This window comes from Acomys russatus, chromosome 13 (genome assembly GCF_903995435.1).
Source record: "Acomys russatus chromosome 13, mAcoRus1.1, whole genome shotgun sequence".
Taxonomy (NCBI): Eukaryota; Metazoa; Chordata; class Mammalia; order Rodentia; family Muridae; genus Acomys; species Acomys russatus.
In genome coordinates, this window is record NC_067149.1 from 45652223 (window position 1) to 45679088 (window position 26866).

Below are 26866 nucleotides of genomic sequence, written 5' to 3' on the forward strand. Positions count from 1 at the left end.
GGCCGTAGGGCAGGGCAGCCCTAGTTAAGCCCAATAAGACCACAACACAAAAACAAAGCAAAACAAAACAAAAAGACATAAAAGAAGAACAGGGCCGTGGTAGGAGGAGGACGGGTGGTGTGGTAAGAGCACGGGGTATGAGTGTGCCCAGAGTAAGCTATGTACATGCATAAAACTGTTGATGAATAAACTCATTTAAAAAAAGAAATCAGGGACGCAATTACAAAACCCTTAGAGATGAATGAAAAGAAATAAAAATGCCAAGTCTGTGGGGTACAATGACCATCTTACGCATACACTAGAGAAAAATCTCAAATAACCTAATGTACTTCAGTGTCTTAGGAAAACAAGAACATGTCAAACTCAAAATCAGCAGGTGGAGAGAAGTGATAGGGATAAGGGTGGAAATGAAAAATGGAAATTAAAGTAAGAATGCAAAAAAAAAAAAAAAAAAAACCAATGAAAGAGTTGGTTCTTTGAAAATATGAGTTGATAAATCCTTAGACAAATCAACCAAGAGAGGATGACTCAAATGAATAAAATTAGAGATTAAAAGAACAGTCATGAATGGAACACAGAGGGTCATCACAGTGTAGTCTAAAAACCTATATCCCAATAAAGTGGATTATGTACAAGAAGTGGGTAAACTTCTAGAGGTTTTTGGTCTATAAAAATAAGCAAATAGGACATGCCCAACTTAAATAGACGCACAATAAGCCCGAAGCATTAATAGTCTTTCCACAAAGAGAAGCACAGAGCCAAAGTGATTTTCAGTGCAGAATTCTACCAGGTCATTAAAGGAAAATGTACACCAGTGTTCTTCAAACAGTGCCATGTATAGAAAGAGAAGAAATACTTCTTAACTCATGAAACCAATATTATTCTGCCAAAAAAAGAGGTAAAGACATAACAGAAAAGAAAATCATAGGAAAATCTTTGATGAAATATAAATGCAAAACTTTGGAAAAATGTTTAAAAAGTGAACGCAATTATGCAACAAATGATCATTCACTATAACTAAGGGGTCTTCATTCCAGGATGAAAGGATGGCTCACCAGATGCACTCCTAGAAATGTAATACATCACATTTACAGCCTCCAGGGCAGAAATCACACACAACCATCTCAACAGAGGCAAAAAGAAAAAAGAAAAAAAAAAGAAAGAAAATCTGACAAAGTTTAATGTTTTTCCATGAAAGCGCTACTAGAGTTGCTAGGGTCAGAGCCTGGTCCATCAGCCACAGCAACAGACTTGGCCTCACATCCTCAACAAGCCAGTGAAAGAAACAAGTAACAGTGAAAAGCAGTGAACACACACATTCAATGCAGCCACACCAGGAAGAGGAAGAAAGAGGTTTGATGACACTCCCAAGCCCATCTTCAGTGTCCTGACATGATGTTTAAGTTGCCATAGGAGCAAAGGGTGTGCACAACTGAGTGGTCCTGGTTAAGTGGTCCAGTCCATCACTGAGTCATCATTTTCTGGGCTCTATTCTTTACTGTAAAGCATAAAAGTATTGACAAAATGGGATTGAAAGAACCTGCCTTTCTTTCAATGAAGGCAAACAATCAAGCTGAAGCACACATCTGTTAGAAAGCAGAAATGTTTGGGAAAGAACAAATATTTCATTAAATATAAAGTTCAGCGACTCTCTAACATGCTAATACCAAAGCTGCATTGTAGGGCGAGAAAACAGGAAGAAACATAGTAGCAGCACACAGGCAGAGAGGTGGCTGCAATGACGCAGCTATAGTTTAACTGCTAAGTTTCTGCCTATAATGTGAACTCCGAGTCAATTAAATATTTAAACATAAAATACGTAAAAGTAGGAAAATTCAGGAGAATGCAGGCATGAAAAACTTTGCTTTTTTTTGTTACTAAAACAGTAAAACAGCACAACAAAATGGCTTGCAACTCACATCATCAAATGTTCTTAGCCTTCTAAATGAATGGTTCTCAACCTGTGGGTTGCATATCAAATATTTACAGTACAGTTCCCAAAAGTAGCAAAATTAGGCCAGGTGTGGTGGCGTATGCCTTTGGCCCAACAACTGAAAACACTTTGTATGTGTGTATGTGTGTGTGTGTCTGTGTACTTTTTGTTTTTTGGTATAGTTTGTCTTATTTTGTTTTGATTTTTGGATTTTTGTTGTGGTTGTTTCTCTTGATTTTTTTTGCAGGGGAGAAACCATGCAGTTGGGTAAGGAGAATCTAAAAGGCATTGAGGGAAGAAAGAATATGATTAACATACACTGTATGAAAAAACATTTTTAAGTTAAAAAAAAAACTGTAACAGTCCACTGACAAAACTACCAAATGCGGCTGACGGTCAAGAAAGGCAGCGACGAGAACCTTCACTGGCTGACCACGAAGGCGATTTGGTGGCCCTACTTTCTAGAACTGACTCAGGTGAATGGTGGGAGGGGGCGCCAAAGAGAAATGCAGAAACACAAACTACCCACATGCAAATTTACCTAGACACACAAGCCAGCTGGCCAAACACTCAGGAGAGCTGCCCTGAGAATGCCAGGGGGCGCGGGGTGAAGGTTCCTCCACCTCCTTTCCGGTCTGTGGAGCCGGCTAGTCCAGCCTCCGTGTTGGGACCATCCCCGACTGACACAGGCCGAGCTCTTATAAAAACTGATAGGAAACGGATCACACTCACCTCAGTGTGACTACCACAAAGCATGGAGGCATTTTCTTAATCTGAACCCTGCTGTAGGTTTAAAAAACCTCCATCTAATTCTGTCACCTGGCCTAATACTGTACATTTGTTTTTACTTTTTCATTGGAAAAGCAAAAACAACAACAACAATAACAAATAAGTTCTTAAAACAAAATGGGAATAAAGAAGCCAAAAACTCACCTGGGATTTGTTCATTTTCTGCTCCTAGTGAAGAACGGCGTCAGGAGAGACTGGGCCTGCCCGGCAGTTCTGGATTCTCCAGCGTATGCAGCTCCAAGCAAGGTGTTTGCCTCTTTAGCGGTGGCTCTAACACACGCTGAGTTTAGACATTTTTCACTGAATGAATGCAAACACTTCTCATTGTCACCCACCTTACAGGAAAACTGAAAAGATGAAACGCTCTTTTAAATTCAACAAATAATAATTGGAAGGCAAAATGCTATGAATTTGTACAGACTGATAATCAAGGCGGGCGGGGGGGAGGGGAGGGGGGAGGGGGAAGGCCGGACATATTGCTTGTTTAATACCATTAATCCCTTGAAGTCAGATAAAACTTGAGGAAAGGAACGGGGAGGGGAGTTTAAGGCCTGATAAAATTTTCAAAATGTAGCCGGGCAGTGGTGACACATGCCTTTAATCCCAGCAGAAGCAGAGGCAGGCGGATCTCTATGAGTTCAAGGCCAGCCTGGTCTATAAAGCGAGTTCAGGACAGTCAAGACTACATAGAGAAACCCTGTCTCGAAAAAACAAAAAATCAAAATGTGTTTCCTTACAATTCTCAAAACTATCGTTTGATAAGAAACTTTGACCTAAAAGTGACAAAAATGTACAGGCCTTGGTTGTGTCACTAAAAACCTGCAAGATGTTCCTAAGATTCTCAGGACCACCTACACTACTGTCCGGTGGACACATATGGCCAGAAAAGCAGGGCCCTCAGCATCTCCCTACCAGCCACCTTCGGACGCGTCAGTATCTGAGAGATGGCCCCTCAGTAGGTGACAATGTCAGAGGGAATGCATGGAATGTTTAGGAAGGGGCGGTGGCAGCGATCTGGACCTGTGCCTAGTGAGCCTTTCATCCCTAATCGTTTTTTCCAAAGAAACGGCTTTCCCTGTGCAGCCTGGGTGCACCCATCTCTCTCAACTCCAGCTCACCTCTCTCTCCTTAAACTTGTCCCAGACTTTCGGCAGGCACACAGTCTTCCATGGTTTCAGGAGACTGTGTCATTACACAAAACACATGAGCGAGTATCAAGTTCAGAACTGGGATCCCGGGTGTGTGAGGGGCAGGCGGCTTGTTGGCTAGCTTAACCACTTTTCCTCTTCCACTCCAAACACTGCGTCCTAGGGACCAGTCCAAAAGCCTGCAGCAAGGGTGGGCTCCCTGAGGAGACCCTCGCAGGGCATTCCCTGAGCAAGTAGTAGCAGCTTAAAAAAAAAAAAAGACCTGCAGCCGAGTATTCATAACAGTCACACTGTGCAGAAAAGGAAACCCAGTCTCGCGTGGGTTATTCTGTCCCAGTAATTCATTCACCCAGGACATGGCTTGCGCGCTCGCCACCCACCACGTCCCAGCATCTGGCCACAGCAGCCAGAGAACGCACGCGTCACAGCGTCACATTCACGCCACGCATGCGTCCATTCCACACTCCCTACAACCCCGCACTTTCCCCGCCTAGAGCACAAGACGCGCACGCGCAGAGCGGCCCTAGGTTGGTTCTGCAGAGGTGCGGGGACCAAACGCACCCTGCCAACCCGACTCGGAATGCACCCCAGCACTTCCCCAGGCAGGCCCCCGTGCTGGCCCCTGCTCGCCGACGGCGGCGTGAGTGACCCCGAGCTCCCAGAACCCTCCGCCCTTGCAGCCATCTAGGGCTCACCCGCCGCTCCCGCAGTGCGCGGAGCCGAAGGCCAGGAATTGTTTCCCAGGAGGGACGCGAGGCCAGGGAAGGACCAGGAGCAGGACTGCAGCGTACGCATGCGCAGAGGAAGGGGCGGTGCGCCCTTCTGCGCTCGGAGTGGGGGTCCCTATGTCCAGTGTTGGAAGGAGTGTTGGCTGGAGAACCGAGTCAGCGCTTGTCTCACCCTCTGTTGTAAAATGATGCAGTTGAAAGAGTCTAGAAACCAAAGTTTCCATGAGAGTTACAGGCGTTTACGGTGTCAGATTCATTTCTCAGGGTAGGGTTTTTGGGGACACTATGCCGGTTTCTGTATCTTTATTACTACTGCGTAGAGCCAGCATCCCTAGGGAATCAAATCATTATATTCTTTACTCTCAGAAAGAAGGAGCGCTTAAATTTATGTTGCAATGTCAACTGGTGGTGTTGGAATTGCTCAGGACTTGGTCATGTTGTTGAGATTTCGTGGGCATAGTAGCTTCCCTGTCATAGCTAGAAGGCACAATCTCACATCAGACTTCCTGGTCCTCTGGCTCTTAAAATCTCCCCCAGGCCTTCTGCAATGTTGCCTGAACCGTAGGTGCAGGAGCTGTGTTGCATCCGTTGGGACTGGAAACTGGACTCTCAGCTGCTTTCTGTATTGTGACAAGTTGTGGCCTTTGGTAATGGTCTCCTGCTGATGAAAGGAACTTCTTTGCTAAGAGGCGAGAGCTACACTTACACATACATGATAAGTATGTGTAATGCAGATAGGGATTATACTGATTTAGTAAAGTGGCAATAGTAAGTTCTCTTATAAGACCCATGACCTCACTAGTCACTGTTGGCTAGGTCTAAGTATTAAGCATAGTTGCTCTTGTGACATCCCTAGATGAAGTGTTACAAGCGATTAACAATTGCTTGTTAGGTGTTAATTGGTCTTCCCTAGGGATGAGCCCCATGACTGGCTATCTGATACCAAGAGGTCAGCTCCAGAAACATAGACATGCAGGCAACACGGGAAGGGACACAGCAGGCTGTATTTATCTATTTATTTATATGTATGGGTAAGAACAATGGTTAAGGAAGAAAAGGCTGTGGAGGAAGGGGAGCTAGATACGAAGAGGTAGAAGAGAGGAGAGAGAAGGGGAAAATTATGTAATAGGTTAATTAAATTAAAAAATGAATTTGTGAATGTGAAACACATTTATCTAAAATCCTGGAAAGTACTCCATGATGAAAGGTCATCTAGTGACCACATGAGGACTCTCTGGATAAAGGAGAGAAGCATGCCACCAACCTAGTGCTAAGTAGCATTGAGAGGACAGCTGTTCCTGCTGAGCCAGGCTTCCAACCCCCAGGAAGATCAAGAGTTAAGGCATTACCAGCTACATAGCCAGTTCGAGGCCTGCCTGGGCTACATGAAATTCAAGTCTTAAGGAAAAAACAGATTAACGTGGCTTTCACCCATACTCAACTCATGTTAGCAGATGATGTCTCTGAGGAACATTTAATATGAATAGAACTAAACTGTGGTAGGATTTATTCAAATTTGCACTCATTTCCTTTTTTGCTCCAGGAACAAATCCAAAATGCCGCAAGTCCCTGAGGTTATCAGATCATCTCACTACTTCATAACTGTTTCTCCATCGTGTCTTCCAACCCTGAGATATTTGAGAGGAAACATTTCATTGTTCTTGTTTGTTTATTCCAGTGTTGCTTGTTTTAATATGGACTTGCATGTTCATTTTGTCCTCAATTATTATTATTCTGTCTATTTTCCCCCTTACCTTTCCTCCCCTTGGGCTGATTTGCTTTATGTACTAAAGTTTTCCCAGAATTCGAAATAATTGCAGTTAGGTTTTAACATAGCTCCCAGATATGTCTTCTTTTATATATACCAAAAGCCATTTTGGATCCATTCGTGTTGTTTCTCAGTGTTTTAGGTCAGGGCCTTTCCCTCTTACTTATACTTTTTATTTCAAATATGATCCAACAGTAATATTATTCTGACCCGCAGTATTTAAATGTTGGACGTTGGTGGCTCTTAGGGTCTTCTAATACATCCCTGTCGCTTTCGAGAAGGATTTCCTGACTTTCGGATACCACAAGATGGTACAGACTCAACCTGAGTTTTCACTGCACAGCCATTTCTTGAGGACCTCGAGAAATAATAGTACCTATTATTAGAGACTTTGCTGTCTTAGCTCTCTGACTGTGCTCAGTGCTGGGACATAACAATATTTAAATTTCTCAGGAGATAGAGGTGAGAAATGTGTGCTTACTAAACCATTAGAAAGCTCCCTGTGGGGTACATAAAACACCGGGAAATCGTAAAACATCTAGCAGCGGTAAAATGCTTCTGGGTGTGCAGTGATTAAAAGCTCTCTGAAGGTTTTTCTGGAAACACTTGCCCATGGACTCAATATGGACAGCTCGTGTTTCTTCGTGGCCTGGCCTCAGACAAGCCCAGTGTTTTGCATGATGGTTAGCTTTAACAAGGATAATGGAAGTTGCTGATGTCCCTGAAAGGGTAGGCCTCGAATGTAGACCTCACTCTCCTAAGCCAAAGCATGCACAGGCCAGATCAGACTGAAGGGTAGGACTCCCCTCTTATAAAGAGCGGGGTGCTGGGAAGGCGCTAACACTGAGTCTTTGACCATCACACTAACAAGCGGAGGGCTGTGTTTGTAAATTGCTAACAAAGTACAAATGATACACAGTACGTGGGAAAAGAGGATCGCTGGGCATTAAAAAAAAAAAAAAACAAACAAAAAACAGTGTTGAGGGAATGGTTTAGTTTTAGTGTAAAAAACCTAACAGTAGACCAAGGCTTTAGCCAAATCTGTTAGCTTCCATGGCATGGTCAGAACAAAAGCTAGGTCAAGCTTTCAGAACCATGGAACTGCCACAGGTTGGTGTGACACTGGAAAAAGTGTACCCGGCCAATCCCTGTGAACATCTCACAGTTGCCTTTGATCAGGTTTTGTTGTTACTAATTTATGGCTTCAGACAACGGCTAAGAACTAGCGTCTAGATTGAATCTTGAGAAGACAGATATCACACTCTCATCAGTTACCTGGGAGGAGTTCAAACTTTAAAATTAGAAGGATGGTTTCTGCCCTATGGGCACTATGTTCACCCTGTTAAGAAAACACTATAAGTCAAGGACCATCCACATGAAGTTCAGGAACCCTTCTACAGGTTACCAGTTAATGTAACTGGAGTTGGGCATTACGTTTTGTTGTTACATTCTATTAGTTAAATGTTCTACACGTGGGGGGCTGGTGAGGTGTCTCGGCATACAAAAGCACTTGCTGCACACAAGCCTGATGATCGGAATCTGCTCTCCAGACCCGCAGTGAAAGGGAAGAGAGAACAGACACCTGGGAGTAGTCATCTCCACAGGTGAGGCGGGGCATGCCTTCCTCCCTGCCCCAACACTAATAATAACAATAATAATAGTAATAATAACAACAACAACAACAACAGTAATAATGTAGATAGTATGTTATTATGTAATAGTTAGAAAATTATACATGACATTAGAAAAATTAGCCACTGACTTGGGAGGAAGTAAACAAATATCATGGGGAAAGTTCAATTGAAAATTCAATCCCATTTAATTGAGGCAATGTTTATTTCACATATATGTTACATTCCATCAGGAGATTTGTTTTAATGATGTAACAATTCAGTAAGTTTAAAAAAAAACAAAACACATTTCTTTGGGAAAAATACTTCTAAGCCTAGGCTTTCCCCACATATAAATACAATGCACAAAATAAATACACTGCACAGAAAGCGCTCACCCACATCCTGCTGCAGCACATTTGGCAAACAGTATTTGCGAGCGTGGGCTCAGGACCGGCAGCAGCGTGGGCAGCGCTGAGTAACAGAAACCTGTGTGGTAAAGTGCTGAGTCATCAATGCCTTCGGCTCCCTTAGCCCTGTGGTCTGCCTCTCAGCTCTGCTAGCACAGTGAGAAGGCAGCCACAGGCAGAAAGTAAGGAAATGGGGTTTGTTTAGTGCTCTCAAAGTGCTTTACTTATAGACACTGAAATTTTGTTTCATACAACCTTCATGTGTCACAAAATATTTAATTTTTTTCTTTTTTGCAATAATCGAGTAATATAAAACTAATCTCAGCTTACAGGCTACAAAAAATGGACTGTGGATCTGGCTGACGGACTGGAGTTCGCCAGCCTCAGGCCTTGCCTACTCAGGATCTGCTCCTGAGCCGCCATGGGGGGAGATACAGAAGCAAGTCAAGTCAAGGCACTAACAGCAATAAGGTGAGAGATAAATAGGGGGGTTGCCAACCTTCTCACTGTGTGATTTGGGAAATACAAATTAATGAGAATAATATCGAACGTCGAGTTCCTGTGTTTTACATACACTGTTCCAAGTGCTTTAAAACATGAACCTATTTCAACTTCAAGGCAATTCTAGGATGTTATTACCATTACTCTCACAGAGAAAGACGCTGAGGCACAGTGAAGTCACGTGGCATGCTGAGATCTGGGTCAAGGTACTAGGAGCCTAAAAAAAAATCTCACTGTCAGCCACTGGCCATGTTGCCTCTGCTACCAAGAACAGGAAGGAAAACCCATGAGGTATTTTTCACACACAACACAAACACAGACACCACTGTGGCACATCTGCAGTAAGAGAAGCAAACACCGCTGCTTTAGCAGGAGCGCAGACTGCTCAAATGCACTTCCAAACCAAAGGTCAGGCCTTCACAGTATAGCTGAAAACATTACAAACACAGTGTTTCTTTTGCAGGGTTCATTAGTAACAAGGTCTGAACCCATTTGTAAGTGCGCAGAGATAGATGAAAAGACACACTCTGCCTTTAAAGTCTACACCAACCTATGTTACAGTAACAATGCTACCAGTTGGGAATCACTGTTGATACTATGTGATGTTGTCATTACAGTTACGGAGCTCAGAAGCAACCACAATGGGGTCCACACGCAACACACACTTAGCAATGTGTTTTGTAGATTTCCACACACCCGCCTACATCCTACGTATCAAGACTTCTTTGTTTACTGATTTTTTTTCTCTTTCAATATCTTTGCTATATGTGATATTTACTGGTTTCTGGTTTTGCTCTTTGTTTCTTTAGAAAGTTAAAAAACAAACAAACAAAAAAATAACAACCTTGAAACCTGGCAACATGACTTACAGTGTCACCGCTGCCTTCGGTGTAAATTCTTTTGACTTTTGCTGAAGATATCTCAAATATTTAAAATACCTATATAGGTCTCGTTAAAGGCTTAATGTGATTAACATTCCGTGATGGATGTTTCTTGATAAGGCTTCCATGTCTGTTGCAATCCATGCACTTATTTATTCTCTCATGTTTTCAAGATGAGTGCAACTGTGTGAAGAGACCTCTGAACACTCTGACACCCATGGGAGTTCCTCACTGTGGACTGGATGTGTAGTGCTAGATGCTATGACAGAAACTTCTGGAAACTCACTGACTTACTGGGTCCCTGCCCCCATGCTATTTCTATATGTCATCAGTGTGACTTCTGAAAGAACAGTTTCTTTCATGTTTTATAGTGGCCACGGCTTCTGCCACCTGATGTTTATGAAAGGCGCCCAGACTGTGAAGTTCTTCCTAATAACATCACAGAATTTCTTTCTGTACATTCTGATAATTCTACAAAGAAAAAAAAAATGTGGCTGACATTTTTTTTTCTCACTACTTAGAACACTCTCACTACTTAGAACACTGGCAGGGAGTCTGCACTCACACTACTTGTGAGCTTTGCCCTTCTTGGCGTGTGTCTTCTGGTGTGCAGTGAGTTGTGACTTCTGAATATAGTTTTCCCCACATTCCTGGCACGCATAGGGCTTCTCTCCTGTGTGCTTTCTTTCATGTATGACAAAGTGTGACTTCTGAGAGAAGGACTTCCCACACACCTCACACTCATAGGGCCTCTCTCCTGTGTGAGTCCTTTCGTGTAGCCTGAGGACTGAGTTCACAGAGAAACATTTGCCACACTCTGCACACTCGTAGGGTTTCTCCCCAGTGTGCTTTCTCTCGTGCTTGGTGAGGTCTGACTTGTAGTAAAAAGTTTTCCCACACTTACTACATGCAAAAGGTTTCTCCCCGGTGTGAGTTCGCTGGTGCACAGTGAGGGCCGACTTTTGGTAGAAGCAGTTGCCACACTCCTTACACTTATAGGGTTTCTCTCCTGTGTGAGTGCGCTGGTGTGTTTTAAGGTGTGAATTCCTAGAGAAGAGCTTCCCACACTCCTTACACTTGTAGGGTTTCTCCCCTGTGTGTGTTCTCTGATGGACCGTGAGGTGTGACTTTTGAGAAAAGAACTTCCCACACTCCTTACACTCGAAAGGTTTCTCCCCCGTGTGTGTCTTCTCATGCACTAGGAGGTAGGCCTTCACATAGAAGAACTTCCCACACTGCTTACACTCAAAGGGTTTCTCCCCTGTGTGTGTCTTCTGATGTTCGGTGAGGTGCGGTTTCTGGTAGAACGATTTCTCACACTGGCTACACTCATAGGGTTTCTCCCCTGCATGGATTCTCAGATGTCTAGTGAGAGAGGACAGGTGGTAGAAAATTTTGTTACATTCTTTACATGGGTAGGTTTTTTTTCTGGTGTGAACTTTCTGATGGATCGTGAGGTCCTCATCTGTATAGAAAGCCTGCCCGCACTTCTCACATTTGTAGGACTTCTTGGTGTGTGTCTCCTGGTGCACGGCGAGGGCAGATTTCTGGCAGAAGGATTTTCCACACTCACTGCAGTCGTAGCTTTCGTGCTGGGCGGGAGCTTTCTGACGTTTCCTGAGCTCTCCTTTCCTAAAAGGGAAGTTTCAAATCCATTACTAGGACTTTCAATGCTTTGTTGATGTTGTGTTTTCCCTGGATAACTTTGCTGATGACTTTGATGATCCTGTTTGTCAGGGCTACAGGCTTCTCCACTGGGGAGACTGAGCCACGCTGTACAGAGTGAGGCTCCACTGGGGAGACTGAGGCATGCTGTACAGAGTGAGGCTCCACTGGGGAGACTGAGGCACGCTGTACAGAGTGAGGCTCCTACTGAATCCAGTCTCAGGGTTTTTTAGTGGCCAAGCTGTCCTCTCGGTAATGAAGCCCCCTTAGTGCACAGGTCAGGGGAAGGAAAAGTAACTACGAAGTGTGACTCCCTGGATCCTGCATCGTGCCCCTCAGGAAGGCCTCCCTGGTTGGGCCCTATTCTTTGGGATTCACTCCAGTGCCCGTTTTGCCTCATGTCACATTAATTAACAACTGCCCCACTCCCAGCATTCCAAACAGGACCGCTCTTCCTCACAAAGCTTCTGCTCTAAGGTTGATTAGTTCTTGAACTCGCCTTGCATTTCCAGCCGGCCGTTCCTGGTGTTTGGCTCTGGGGGCTTGAGCATTCCGCCGCTTGTCTACAACGAAATCAAGATTTTTTTTTTTTTTTTAAACACACCATCGTGTTTAAAAACTGGCTCTCAGGCTTCAGGCAAGTCTGTCAAGATGAAATTTTCCTCTATACCATTTGTTGTCATTGTTAATATAATCTAGAAAGTCTCAAGGATGGGATCTGGATCTGCTGAGCTGGTGGGCCCTGCCTTGAGCAGGATACCGGATGTAGGAAGAAGTAGCCTAAAAGTGAGCGGCACTGCTCCCTGGGTTCAGGTCTTGAATTATGTAAGAAGAGAGAAATCTAGCTGAGCCATAGGCATGTATGCACACACACACACACACACACACACACACACACACACATCTATTTCCCAGACACACGTGCCCACAATTCTCTCTTCTTTAGCTTACTGTTCACTGTCTTTAATGAGCAATCTTTGACTCCCACATTCCTAACCGGAATCATAGTTTGCTCTCTCTGATCCATGTTTTTCTTTTGGTCTTGACTTTGACCTCCGGGTTATTAAGGTTATGCTAACAGTAATGTCACAGATGGTTGGGTTTAAGATCACTCCTTCAGTACCTGCTATGCAAGGTACAGCCTTTGTCAGACTTTTGTTTTTGACATAAGACTGATATCCCAGTTTTATCTGTGACAAGAGATAAAATAACATGACAAAAATCACTGTAGTGAGAATTTTGGGGATTCAGTTTCCCTAGGAACACAGAACTATTACAAGAATATGTTTTCATTTTAATCCCAGGTGTGAGGGCACAGAGCTGCAGGTGACTATGATTTGCCTCATGCTCTAGCAGGGGTGTGGTTTTGCCAGCTGCAGACGGTTTCAGCGACTGTGTGACATTTGGAATTCTGGGGACCTTTCAGAAGGTGTATAAATGCTAGGGCCCAGAAAGGAGGGCTGTTGTGGGCTGTTTGCCATGGTTTGTTAAGTACTCATGCTTAAAGAAGAAACAACAATAAGATGAAATTAGATATCTTGACAGTGAAGATCAAACTTGCCCCCAGGAGCTACACACGCCTACTCTGCTGGAAGTAGTCTAACAATAACCTCACCCCCTTTCTCCTTTTCACACCTATCTAGTGGTAGGAGCCTCAAAGAGAAGAAGAAAAGGGGTGGAAGAAAGAAGAATGCTGGCTACAGAGAGCTTTAAGGGAGAACAGGACTTATTCAGCTTCCAGTGTGAGTTAGAGTTGATCCCTGCTAGGAAATGAAGGCAGAAACCAGAGGCAGCTGGTGACACATCCACAGTCAAGAGCATGGAGCAACTGGATGACGGAACTAGCAGACCCACCTGTAGGCCTTCACGCCTACAAACATAGATTACTGTTTAATTGTGTTCCTAGTGGATGCTGAAACCACAGACAGTCCTGCACTACACAATGTAGAGGGAGCTTTGGATTCTCTAAAGACCCAGTGACGTGATGTTAGTATTGCTTTTGTTTTAATCCCAGGTGTGGGATAAGAGGCTGCTTCAGACCGTCCATAGCTGCTGACTATGATTTGTCTCATGCTCTTGCAGGGGCGTGATTTTTGCCAGTTGCAGATAGTTTACATTCGGAATTCTGGGGGCTCTTGAGAGGGTATAAATGTGAGAGCCCTGAGAGGGGCGGAGGTGTTCAGAAGAAGAAAAAATAAAAAAAGCAGCTGATGCTCCTGGTTGCTGTTGTTGTGATTTGATGAAAGGAAGAAGCTAGAGACGCCCTGACTAAGAAGACTGAATTTGTCCCAAGGAATGCAAGGACCCTAATCAGCAGGAAGTGGCCTGTGGAGCTCGACGTCCCCTTTCCCCTCCAGTCCTTTTTCTCTCCTACCTAGTGTTAGGAGGTTGGAAAAGATAAGGATGGAATAAAGGCTAGAAGGGAAGTAGAGGTCTAAGAAACCAATAAAATAAGCTTTAAAAAACCTATGCCTACAATACAACTAAGGCTTTCCCCCAGAAATAATGTCCTATAATATACTTTCTTTCCCATTAGTAAAAAGAAGCATTTTAAGGTTTCATTTTGGCATAGTTGAATTTCCAGGATCGCTATATTCCTGTGTGTTGTCGCTGTTAATAAATAAAATAAGAATTCCTTGAGCACAGGCACTATGGCCTTTCAACAATTGACCTGAAAACTAAGATGCCTACTAAGCCACTAATGTGAGTAACACATGCAGTGTGGCTACAGGAGACAAAAGGGTTATTCACGTTAGTGAAGAACAGGGCAGCCTACCCAAGATTTAAACCACATGCTCAGAACGGCATGGAGGGAAACTTTATGAACTGTTGATTTCTGCAGTTTTTCATTTAATATCTCTGACAGCAGTTGACCGTGGCTAACTGAAAGCACAAATGAAACTGCAGGTGGACTAGGATTACTGTAGTTAGCAGATCACATACTTTTTACTTCTTTAAGTAAAGAAGTAAAGAAGTAAAATTGCTTTGGCATTGGCCAGAGCAATGCCAAAATCAAAAGGAAAGTGAATGAGAGGCAGAGACAGGCAGATCTCTGTGAGTCGAGGCCAGCGTGGTCTACAGAGTGAGTTCCAGGACAGCCAGGGCTACACAGAGAAACCCTGTCTAAAAAAACAAAACAAAACAAAGTAAAGTAAATTTCACTAATTTCTTCATGTTTGAGGAACATCGCTGTTGTTTCAGCATTTACTTTCCGTAATAGTTTTAATTTTCACCTGAGGAATACATACATTTGAAAGGAAGGACGGACTCTCTCTCTCTCTCTCTCTCTCTCTCTCTCTCTCTCTCTCTCTCTCTCTCTCTCACACACACACACACACACACACACACAAGGGACAAACTATCTATATAGGAGGGTAGATTCCTAGCTCTCATATCAGAGGTTTCCAATCCTTATGTTATCCTGACCATCAAATCCTGCTTTTCCAAAGCACTATTACCCATGATTCAATAAACGTGGTACATTTTGTTTTTATATTTATCTCCTGTGTCTCTTCTTCCAACTCACTACAGGATCTTCAAAAATTATTTCATGGGAAACAAGGTGTGGTGGCACACGCCTGTAATCCCAGCATTCTGGGAGGCAGAGGCAGGTGGATCTCTGTGAGTCTGAGGCCATCCTTGTCTACAAAGAGACTCCAGGACAGCCAGGGATACACAGAAAAACCCTGCCTCAAAAAAACAAAAACAAACAAACAAAAAGAATCTCTAACAAAAGAGGGCTTTATGTGGAGAGAAGAAAAATTGGTGTGACATAGGATTTACACATATACACACAGTATCTCAAATCATTATAAAACTATAGAGAATTTAGGAAGGTTCCTAGGAAGCTATTTCAAAGGCATTCTTGACAGATATTTCAAAGGGTCACACACAACATGACTCTTTTCTAACTCACCACCACGGCCGCGGTATGGAAATTCCAATATCCATGGCTCGTTTCCTTTCTTCAACTTGGAGATCACACTTGGCTTAACCACACGATAACCTATTGATGATAAAGATAAGGGAAATGACATAAATTCCTTGGAAGAGAGGTACAGTTCCAGAAAAACAGTGAAAACCTCACTTGTGTTTCACAAATTTATTCTTTAGATAAAGAGGTAGAAACACACATTTGTGAGACTCTGCAGGATATGGTCGAAGTCTGACTTCTCCCAACAGCCATTTTACACTTGGTATACGAAGACAGACTCCCTTTCTTAGTGAGGTTCTCATTCCACCTGATGTAGTAACCCCAGATTTTATAAGGGGTGTCATGTAGTCCTAGAAGTCATCTCTTTACACATAGCCTAATTATGTACTGTTTTCTCCTTCTTGTGATAGGGCCCCGTGTTCCTGGCTATAAATGAGGCACTGTACCACCCACTGTATGTAGATGAAGTATCCTGGCAACCTTAGCTCTAGCAAATGAGACACATTCACCCTCCAGACCCCTCCCCCACTTCCCAGGATATATAAATCCCTGATTCACAAGTAAAGTTTGGCTTGTTTTCTCACTCCGTCACAACTGTCTCAGACTCATTCTAGAAAAAGAATGGTTCCTGAGGGCGTGCAGAGCTTCTAGGACTTTCTGCCATTTACCAGAGTCCGGAATTATCCATCCCATCATGGCAAGACCCACGCTGACCACTGGGGAAGTACCTGCTGGGCCTGCGTCTCACTGGATCCGCCTTCAGGCATCCAGGAACAGTCTATTTTCCATTGCCTTCTGATACCGACAATTTCATGGCCGTTTGGCTGGGTTCAGGCATTTGTCCACTTCCTATGCCGTGACCTCAGCAGGATGAGCTATAACACTTTTAGATATTGTGGGGTTCCCGACTCTCCACTGCCTATTAAGACCTGCGGTCTCATTCTAAGAAGAGCTAACTCTAATACCCAGTGTGAAAACTTATTTTCCACCTGCCCCAGAGAGGCCGGGAACCTAGCCTAACGCTCAGGCCGTGAGCCTCACCCTAAAGTGCCCTGGCCACCCCTGAAGGGAAATGGACCCTCTGATCTCAGGGTCCAGCTGTTCTCATCCAGAAGCAAGCAGCATCTGGACTGACCTGCCGGACGCGGGGGCCCAAGACACCCACTGGACGCTGAATGACAGACGTGTTTGTCCTGATGCTCCCAAAGAGATGAACTTTGAATCATTAAACAAAGGAATCACTTTTCTTTACAGAGACCTGACATGGTCCAGCAAACGGGAGAAGAAATGGCAACAGCTGGGAGTCACACATGAGGAACGATTTCTCACCCACGGAGACCAGGTGGCGGCAGTTCTCCAGCATTACATCCTTGTACAGGGACTTCTGAGCCGGGGTCAGTAGCTTCCACTCTGCCTTGCTGAATTCCACAGTAACATCCCTTAGTGTCACGGGTCCCTGAAACGGCAATTCCAGTTCAGTTTGAAGCGACCTCAGGAAGCCACAAAGGTTGAGAGGTAGACCAACAGCAACGCATTTTGCAAGGCAGGACAAAAGAGAAAAAAAAAAAGGCGGGGGGGGGGGGAAGCTAGCACATTAAACTAGCTCTGAGTAGCCTCATGATATTCACCCCCGACAGCTATGAGAAAGCAATTACACATTTTGTCCAGGAACTTATCCTTTGACAAGAAGGCAAAGATCTACATTTTTAATGTCAACATGTGCAGTAGACGCTATGGCAGAAGTATGTTCAAGACACAGGTGTTCAGATGGTGACAGGTGTTGGCCTTGTGGAACAGCTGCTATATATTATTAGGTGGTCAAACCATCTAATACAAACCAGAAAGAAAAAGTGGAGAATCTGCAATGCTATGGATGCATGAGGAACAGCAACGTTGGGAAAATGTAAATGACCCAGCATGGAGAGCTGAGTTAATCAATCCATGAAGTCAGGTAACAGACTGCACAGAATGTCTGATACTTTTCCTTTGGCCCAGGAAAATATATTTTCACATACCTGTAAAAGACGTCGTATTGCACATATTTACATCTGTTACACGAACTTTTCCAGGGGGGACGCCAACAATGGCTACTCACCACACACAGGGCACCAAGGGCAGACCAAAGGACAGAGCCAGCAAAGTCTGATTTGGTGAATCAAAGAGTTTAAATCGCTTTTCAAATTTAAGTTTATTTATATAAGAAGGGGGAAAAGCTGAGTAGATATTCCTTAATTTTACACCATGTGGGCAGCCTCAGACATTTTGGTGACTCACCCACCACAGACACAATAAAAACGAGCAAAGCCACTGACAAGACAGAAGTGTATCGCCGAGTTACAGGAGTGGATTAGTTATCTACAGAGACAACGGAAACCGACGGGGCACATTCCACATCGCAATACACACACTACTGCAGCCACAACAAAACAAAGAAAGTTACACAGCTTCTGAGTTCGTGTGTGTGTGTGTGTGTGTGTGTGTGTGTGTGAGAGAGAGAGAGATGTATCCAGGTGTATGTGTTTGTGTGTAGAGATACAAGTGTGTACATGTGTGTAGAGATACAAGCGTGTACATGCAATGTATGCATGTGGGTGTGTTTGTGTGTAGAGGTACGTGTGCACATGTGTGTGCACACATGTAGAGGCCAGAGGCTGAAATTGTGTCTCTTCCTCTATTATCCTCCATGTGGTGGTTTGAATGGGAATGTCCCCCATAGGCTCTGCCTGGCATTCGGACACTTGGTCCCCACTTGGTGGTGCTGTTAGGGAGGATTAGGAGGTGTGGCATTGATGGAGGAGGTATGTCACTGCGGTGAGGCTCTTCAAAACTAGGCGCTGTTCACAGTTTGATGCCTCTGCTTCCTGCATGTGCCTCAAAATGGGATCTCTAAGCCAGTCCTCCTGTCAGGCCTGTCCCCTGCTGCCATGATGAACCCTGCCCACCTGGAACTTCAAGCTCAGATAAACTCTTCTATTTTTAAGTTGCCTTTGCCTCAGGCAAAAGTAACTAATCCAGCTGGGCACAGTGACCATGCCTGTGATTCCAACACATGGGGAGGCAGAAGCAGGTGGATCTGTGTGAGTTTGAGGCCAGCCTGATCTACAAGGCGAGTTTGGTTTCTTGAGACAGGACTTCTCTGTGTAACAGCTCTGGCTGTTTGGAACTCCCTCGGTAGTCTAGGCTGGCCTCTAACTCACGGAGAACCACCTGCCTCTGCCTCCCAAGTGCTGGGATTAAAGGCATGCGCCACCACCGCCTGGCCTCCACCCTATTTTTTAAGACAAGGTCTGTAACTAAACTGAGGTAGATTCAGCTGGGATGACTGGCCAGTAAGACCCAGAGATCCTTGGAATTCTGTGTGGAGGTGCATCAAAAAGCTAGGACTGTATCTGTCATGTGCCCCGGCTCTGTCATCCTTGGGCATACACCCAGAGGAGTCTATACCTTACTACATAGATACTTGCTTATCCATGCTCACTGCTGTTGTATTCATAATAGCCTACAAATGGAAACAGCCTCGATGTCCATCAAATGATGAGTGGAAAATGAAAGTGGTACATATACACAAAGGAATAGTATTCAGCTGTGAGGAAAGAAAAACATTTGATGATAAATAAAAGCAGAGCTGAGAGTAATCATTCTGAGTGAGGTAACCCACACCAAAAAAAAAAAAAAAAAAAAAAAAGACAAATGTCACATGGTTTCCCTCATATGTGCATGCTAACTTTGACTCTTTAGATATGTGTTTAAATGCCTATAGGAAGCAGGAACCTAGTAGGAGGCCATGGGGGCGGGGCTCAAGAGAGTGGTATGAAGGAAGAGGAATAACGGGACAGTTAGAGTTAAGAGTTACGTTGGTGGGGACTAGGAAGGCAGGGTAGAGGCGGGATATGGCAAGGGATAACCCACACGGTGCCTTTGAAAAGCAGTATGTAAAACTACTACAGACGCTTCCTAAAATATATACATATAGATCATATATAAAAGGAGTTCAAATGTAGCCATTCTGTAACGGGGCCCAGTGCCTCTCCTAGATACACCGAGCTATCAAATAAAAATCCTAGAACCAGGCCTTTTGAGCTGTTGGTCAGTGGAGTCTCATAGACAACTCAAATTATTTCAGGCAATTGTCATGGCTCTTAGTTGCTCATAGAATGTGTCATGCATAAGACATGGAGAAATCAACGTGGACGCTGCATCCATACTGGCTGACTTTCATAGTGCTGGAAGGATCTGTGCACAATGCAAAAATCTCCAGGCACCTTGCTCAGCCCCAAGCCTGACTCTCCTGGGAATATACGCCAACTGGTACAATGGCAGCACAAATGGTGTAGGAGTGGCCAGCTGGTTTAAGGCCTGCGTCACAATATACAGCTCATTCCTGGTACCATTAACTGGACCAAAACCAGTTGCTGGCTGGGTCCTAGGCCCTAGGGAAGAGTCTGCTACTCTTATTCTACTAATCGGATGTAGTAATAAGCTACTCCCTAAGCTTTTGTCATCACTATACCCAGAGGTAACGGCATCTCTTAGCCTGCGTCAGGGCAGCTTCTTTCTGCAGTTGATCCATTAACACAGACCCACAACTGGCCCAGGTGTGGGACTACAATAGACTCCAAAGAATGAGGAGACTCCAAGTGGGCCTAACTGGGACAGATACATCAAACCCTCTCCTCCCACATCTCAGGGATCAGTGGAGAGATCGCAGTGCCAGAGGCAGTGGATAAAGACTACAACTAAACAGCGTTTTCCAGACACACGGTGGCAGTTACACAAAGGAACTCACAGTGGTTGTGACACCATGAGAAAGACCTATGCGAGCTCATGCCAGACGGAATTCCAGCATGGTGAGGGAGGTGAGGTCAAGTCCCACCCCTAGCAGGGGAGCTATTGACAACTGGTACCTGCTGGGAGAAAAGAACATTTTCCAGGGATGTGTCTCCTTGTAAGTAGACTGGCTCCAGACGAAGGCGGCATATCAAAGTATGTCGGACTTAATGTTTTGTTTTGTTTCTAATAAGGATACAAAGTTGGGTGCACAGGGAAGTTGAGGTGGATCTGAGAGGAGTTGGGGGCTTGGAGGGAACAGGATTAAAATATATTCTATTAGATCCTCAAAGAATTTTGAAAAATATTTTTTCAAATGTTAATACTCAACAAACTAAAGGCATGGGAAAACTCTCTGACATACTCAGATTTGTATCTCAAAGTAACTTCAACTCCATTCACTCTTGTGAGGATATTCAAAGATTCAGGTTCACTCTTCTCAACCAATTAACAAGACCAACCAGCACCAAATGGCAAAAGCATTCATGATGCCCACATCTTCAGGGCCCATGTTTCTTGATTAAATGGCGTAGAAGGTACTCTATAGTATAGCTAACCAATATAAAAAAATATGAAATAGTCATATTTTACTAATGAGAAGTAGATAATATTACTGTTCCCACTGGAATTACATTTCCCTTTCTGATTACGAAATACAAATGAAGACGTAAATACACATATCATGAAGATCCTTGCGCGTCAATATATATTGAAGCTCTACTTGTAATAGCTAAGTTATAAGACTAACCTAGGTGTCCAACAACAGAAAAATAGATAAAGGAAGTGTGGCATATACACTCAGTGGAATTCTGCCGTAAGGAGTAGAGAGGTCATGCTTACTTGCAGGGAGAACTATGAAATAAGAGCCCTGGTGAAGGCCGCACCTGGGTTAAAGAGCCTATTGACTGGCTGCGTCTGTAGTTATGAAGCCCTAGGACATTCCAAATCCAAAGCCAAGTTACCTTCGTCTGTCTGTCTCCACCTTCTTAACAGCCGTTCATTTCCCACCTCTGTGTTTGACCTGGCATCGTGTTTGGAATGTCCAAACAGACCCCAGCTTCCACCCACGCAAAGGCCAGCAGAGCCGTCGCAGACCCCAGCTTCCACCCACACAAAGGCCAGCAGAGCCGTCAGATAGTACTCGGGGCCTGTAAGAGATGATTCGCCTGCTTCACCGTAACCTGCCTCCTTGCATCTTCAAGGTACCTTGATTTATGACTTTCTTCTGTTACTACAAAAGCATCACGAAACGGTTACCAAGGCGAAACATGGTATTTGAGATAACGTGGCTCTGCACTCCTAGGCCACAGCCAGCCACACTTTGCTCTGAAATGAACCATCCCTCATCCTTCTGACTTAAGTGCTATGGTTTTGCAATGGCATTCTGGATTTCCTATTACCTTCCTCATACTAAATTCAGGGGTCTCCTCGATAATTATCTTTGAGAACAGTGTTCCCTGATAAACACGTGACCTGTTTTTCACTTCTTTGTTTTCAAACTGCTTGACAACACCTCTGAATGTAAATCAGGAACATTAGTCAAATACTGATGATTTTTATATTTATTTTTAAAATCATATTTGTTAGCATCCTTTGTGACCTAGTCAGAAACTTCTTTACATAAGAAGTTGTCACGTTCATTATGGAGGTCCTAAGATTTCCCAAGTTCTAATTTCCACACTAATCAAATTTTAACATTAGGAAAAAAAAAAAAAAAGAAACAAAAACACAGTTTTTTCCTGGAAGTGACAGACTTACTTCATTTTTAAAAAGTTTGTAGTTGGCATGTGGTGGCGCACGCCTTTAATCCCAGCACCTGGGAAGCAGAGGCAGGTGGATCACTGTGAGTTTGAGGCCAGCCTGGTCTACAAAATGAGTTCAGGACAGCAAAATTAACACAGAAGAGAAACCCTGTCTGGAAACTCCCCCCTCCCACCTAAAAAAAGTTTGTAGCTGGGCATGTGATGGCATACCCACCCCTTTATGCGTGCTTTAAATGCACTCCAGCACTTTGGAGGCAGAGGCAGGATGATGTCTGTGATTTCCAGGCCACCTAGGGCTACACACAATAAGACTTTGTTAAGACTGAATAACCATAGTTTGTCTGCCAGTTCTTTCAAATATAAAAGACATCCCATGGAAAACTGCCTAGATATTTGCATAAAAACCACACAAGTGCTTACCCTAGGGTAGCAATCCTCTCGGTTCAGGATTAGCAGAAGGGCCTCATAGGAACGTCCCATTTCATCACACAAAATGTTAAAAAGATGTGTTCTTAAAGGTCAAGGGTTAACAAAATTAATAGTTTTTACTGTAGCACTAAGGACGAATGTGAACTTACAGTGTGATAAGGTGTTGGGGACGGTAGGCCATATGGCCAATGTTCAGCCATCTTGTCAGAGCCTAGGTTCCTATTTCTCCAGCAGTCTCATTTACCAGAAACCAGCTGACCCTGTTGTGGTTCGGCAGTTAGACACCTGTTGTGGTTTATTGTGGGGGACGGTCATTCTAAGACCCCCGAGCTCATAGTGAGAGCTACTTCTTTCTGGCTATAAACTAGCTTTTCCAGTAAGAGTACTGGTAACATCAGATTAAAGGCCAGCTGCCTGCGAGCAGCAGTTCCGGGAACTTTTTCCTGACTAACCACATCTTTTAGAACTTCCCTTTCTCTCTGGAATTTCTCCATCTTCTGTGATTATATCAGCTGTAAAGGTGGATACCTGATGGAGCATTCCAGAGTTAGGTATCACTTACGCAAATACCCATGCCCGAGTGCCTATAAAAACTCTGTGAAATTTTTCAATAAACGGGGCTTGATCAGAATCCAGACTTGCCCTCATTCCTTTGTGTCTCCTGTCCCCCCACTTGTCTGCCCCCTCCATAGGTACCCATTGAAGACCCAATTGGCAGGAACAATAAGGAATCAGGAAAGGGGAACCACTGTTACCATTATAGTGTATTCTCACTGTCTTTTTTGTTTTTTGTTTTTGTTTTGTTTTTTTGGTTTTCGAGACAGGGTTTCTCTGTGTAGTCTTGGCTGTCCTGGACTCACTTTGTAGACCAGGTTGGCCTCGAACTCACAGCGATCTGCCTGCCTCTGCCTCCCGAGTACTGGGATTAAAGGCGTGTGCCACCACGTCCGGCCCAATGTTCTCACTGTCTTTTAATCATCAAAACATAATAGTGTTTACTGTTCCATTGAGGATATGCTTAAGGCGACAAGAAGTCTTTTTACTTAGTTCTCTGCCAAAATCCAATGATAATAAATTTGTTGCTGCTGTCATTTTTTTTTTTTTTTTTGCAAGCTCTTCACTTTCATGCAATATTAAAAGTAGTTATAAAGTAGCAACGAAAATAATATTACGGTTGGAGGGTCAAAACAACATGAGGAAAGGGTCACAACATTAAGAAGGCTGAGAAGCACTGTTTTAAAGAATTGTTCTTAGGAGGCTGGAGAGATGGCTCAGCAGTTAAGAGCACTGGTTGTTCTTCCAGGGATCCTGAGTTCGATTCCCAGCAACCACATCGTGGCTCACAACCATCTATAATGAGATCTGGTGCCCTCTTCTGGCCTACATGCATGCAGACTACTGTATAAGTAATAAATAATTTTTAGAAAAATAAGTGTTCTTAGTTCAGAGTACAATGCTGGCTTATTTACTCTAACACAGATTTTTTTTCTTTTTAAAACAGTGTATCTGAGATGAAATTTCATCAAGGAAACAGGAAAGAGCTTTCCTCCCTCTGCAGTACCTCTGATAGGTAAACACTGTGCAATAACGTGTAGCCAAAACATGCAACCATCCATTTTTTATGTAAACATAGCGCACAACTTCTGCTGCTCAACCTGTGCAGTCTTTCCTCAGCCGCTCCCTACCAGCATCCGCATTGTTTTAAGTCATGCGGGACAGTCATTGAGCTATCATCGCCTTCGCACCACTAGTACAAATGCAATTGTTCATCGATCATATGGCCTTTGACGGTACAGAATAGAATCCCTGGAAAGGGTCTGGAATGCACTTGGGCTCTTCAGGCCTTACTGTGAGAGTTACTGTTTCATTCATTCAAGCCCAAAGGTGCTTTTACAGCGCTCACACTTTCCTAGTATAGTACAGAGATTCTCTTAGCTTTTTAAAGATTTCTTTAATTTATTATTTTACGCGTATGAATGCTTTGCCTCCATGTATGTGTGTGCACCACGTCAGTGTCTGGACCTGGTACCTGCAGAGGTCAGAAGAGGCATCGAATCCCCTGGGACTGGACTTACGGACGGTTTTGAGACACCATGTGGGTGCTGGGAATCAAAGCTGGGTCCTCTGCAAGAGTACCAACTGCTCTTAACTACTGAGTCAACTCGCCGACCAGATGGACCTCATTGAGCATATGTGTGCACTCACAGAGGTAAACAAGTTAAGCTACTCACCTTGAACTTGTTCATTTTCTGCTGTGTTTTTAGAAAGAGCTTCTACGTTTGGCAGTCATAAGAAGCCACACGCCACAGCTGCAGGTCTCCTGTGAGAGATTTCCACACAACATTTTAGTGCTAGATCCTGCGAAGATGTCCTTTTGACCCCATGATGAATCCTCGCTTATCTATTGATAATCTTGATGAGCCTGAGACATTTTTTTCTTTTGCTAAATCTAAACCTTTCCACTGTCGGTTTGAAAAGCCAGGCGTGGTGGTGCACGCTTTTAATCTCAGCACTTGGAGGCAGAGGCGGGTGGATCGATGTGAGTTCAAGGCCAGCCTGGTCTACAAAGTTGAGTCCAGGACAGCCAGGGCTACACAGAAAAACTCGTCTAGGAAAAAAAAAAGTAAAAATAAAATAAAAGTGTGTGTGTGTGTGTGTGTGTGTGTGTGTGTGTGTGTGTGTGTGCGCGCGCGCTTACAGACTAACACAAAAGAACTGAACACTTAAACACTGAATAATAGATTAGTTTCAAAGGGGGTGTGACATATGCAAACAGGGACCCATAAGTGTTTAGGTTGGAGATAACATTTTTTCCTGCTAATATTACAACCCCCCTTCCTCAAAGTTAGAAAGTCATTTTAAAGCTTTCAAACAAAAGTCATTTCTTCTCCCTAAATTACATTTTCCCAAAGCAAAAAGTAAACAAAACACTTCTTCTTCAAGAACGGTACATATGATACATTTTCACTTAATAGGATACATTTTGTCTTTGGTTCTGTTGCAGCCTCTGCTACTAACATAGGGGCTTAGTTTCAATGCAGTTATCTTTAGAATGAAAGGAATTAGGTAATCATGAATAATCTTCCATGCAGCCTTCAGTAAAGTCTTGACACAGACACATCAAATGTAGATCCTGGAACTGACTATCATTTAAAACAGGCCGAATCTGGGGTGTATTTTAATTACGTCTTAATGAACTTTGTCGTGGCTCCCAAGTCTAGTTTTGAAACAAATCAATCCTCAAAAATATCAACTTGAAGCCAGGCATGGTGGCCCACACCTTTAGCCCCAGCCCTGTAAAGGCTGAGGCAGGAGGATAGCAGGATCAAGGCTAGCTTAAGCCACAGAGCGAGACCTAGGCCAGCCTGCACTACATCGTGAGACCTTGTTTCAAAAAAAGAAAAAGAAAAAAAAAAAGGCATCAATTAATTAGACAACGGTTCTAGTACCATATTCCCTAAGCAGGCATATCATGTATACAGTTAAAGAAATCAAATGCTCAAATCCAGTCAGCCGTGTGCTTACAAAAATGCCTAATGTATACCGCCAGATACACACAGGCCAATCATCAGCATTAGAACATCGCCTTCCTAACAGAACACAAATGAACAACCGTTTTCACCTTTTAAATGTGTCTCCTCTAGATACGGCACACACCTATAAATCTGGAGGCTTGAGGCGGGAGGCTCAACAGCTCCAAACTAGTCAGGAACTCCATGGCCAGCTCGGCCCCCAACCCAGTCTGTCTCATTTCTAGTCCCTTCGAGGGTGTACGCCACTCTCAGCTTCTCAGTAAAATGAAATACTGAAAGATATATTTTTTTAAAGCAACACTGTACTTCCAAAATAACTGTTCAACAGTCTAACAAAGGCTGGGGGGAGGGCGATGAAGAGAGCCTTAATTCATCTTTCACACTAAGGGATCCAGAGGAAGCGCCAGAATTTTTAGAAATAAAAGACTCCAGGTCTGATCAAGTAGGTTTCATCGCTAAATTCTCAGGCGCTGGGCGCGCAGAAAGCCAGCGCAGACAAGGCTGCAAGCGGGAGGCAGCAACCACAGGGTAAAACAATAGAGGATTAGGGCCACCCACAGGTACAGGGTAAACCAGTCTCTGTGAACGCGACTGAGAGGCCCAGATGAAAGGACCCAGTGCTAGCTGCGAGGAAGCATCCGCCCTGCTGCCTCCTCAGCACTCTGCAGGACTGCCCCACTCCGTGAGCCCAGGGCGAGTCTCACCTTGGTGACAGCAGTGTCAGGGAGTCCTGTGGCCTCTGTCCCCACGCTCGGGGATGGCTAAGAACCGGGCGGCGCAACGTGGCGGGCAGACTGGACGAGTGGACGCCACGTCACCCCGGCGGTGGCTCAGACTGGCCTCCCTGCCGCTGGTCCCCTCCTCTCCCCTCCCCTTCTGGGTCCTCCTTTCCTCTCCTCTCCCCTCCTGTCCCCTTCCCTCCACTCCACCGCCCGCCCCGTGCTTCC

General features: G+C 44.2%; 1 protein-coding gene across 1 annotated transcript; it reads right to left on the reverse strand.

The window, feature by feature from the left end:
* Window positions 1-10317: 10317 nt before the first annotated feature.
* Window positions 10318-24687, reverse strand: LOC127197352 (zinc finger protein 25-like). The gene is made up of 5 exons (XM_051155219.1): window positions 24618-24687; window positions 16697-16823; window positions 15350-15439; window positions 11933-11996; window positions 10318-11400 (listed from the first exon to the last, which is right to left on the reverse strand). The coding sequence occupies exons 1-5, from the start codon at window positions 24630-24632 to the stop codon at window positions 10335-10337; spliced, it is 1362 nt and encodes a 453-aa protein (XP_051011176.1). The 5' UTR covers window positions 24633-24687; the 3' UTR covers window positions 10318-10334.
* Window positions 24688-26866: the final 2179 nt, after the last annotated feature.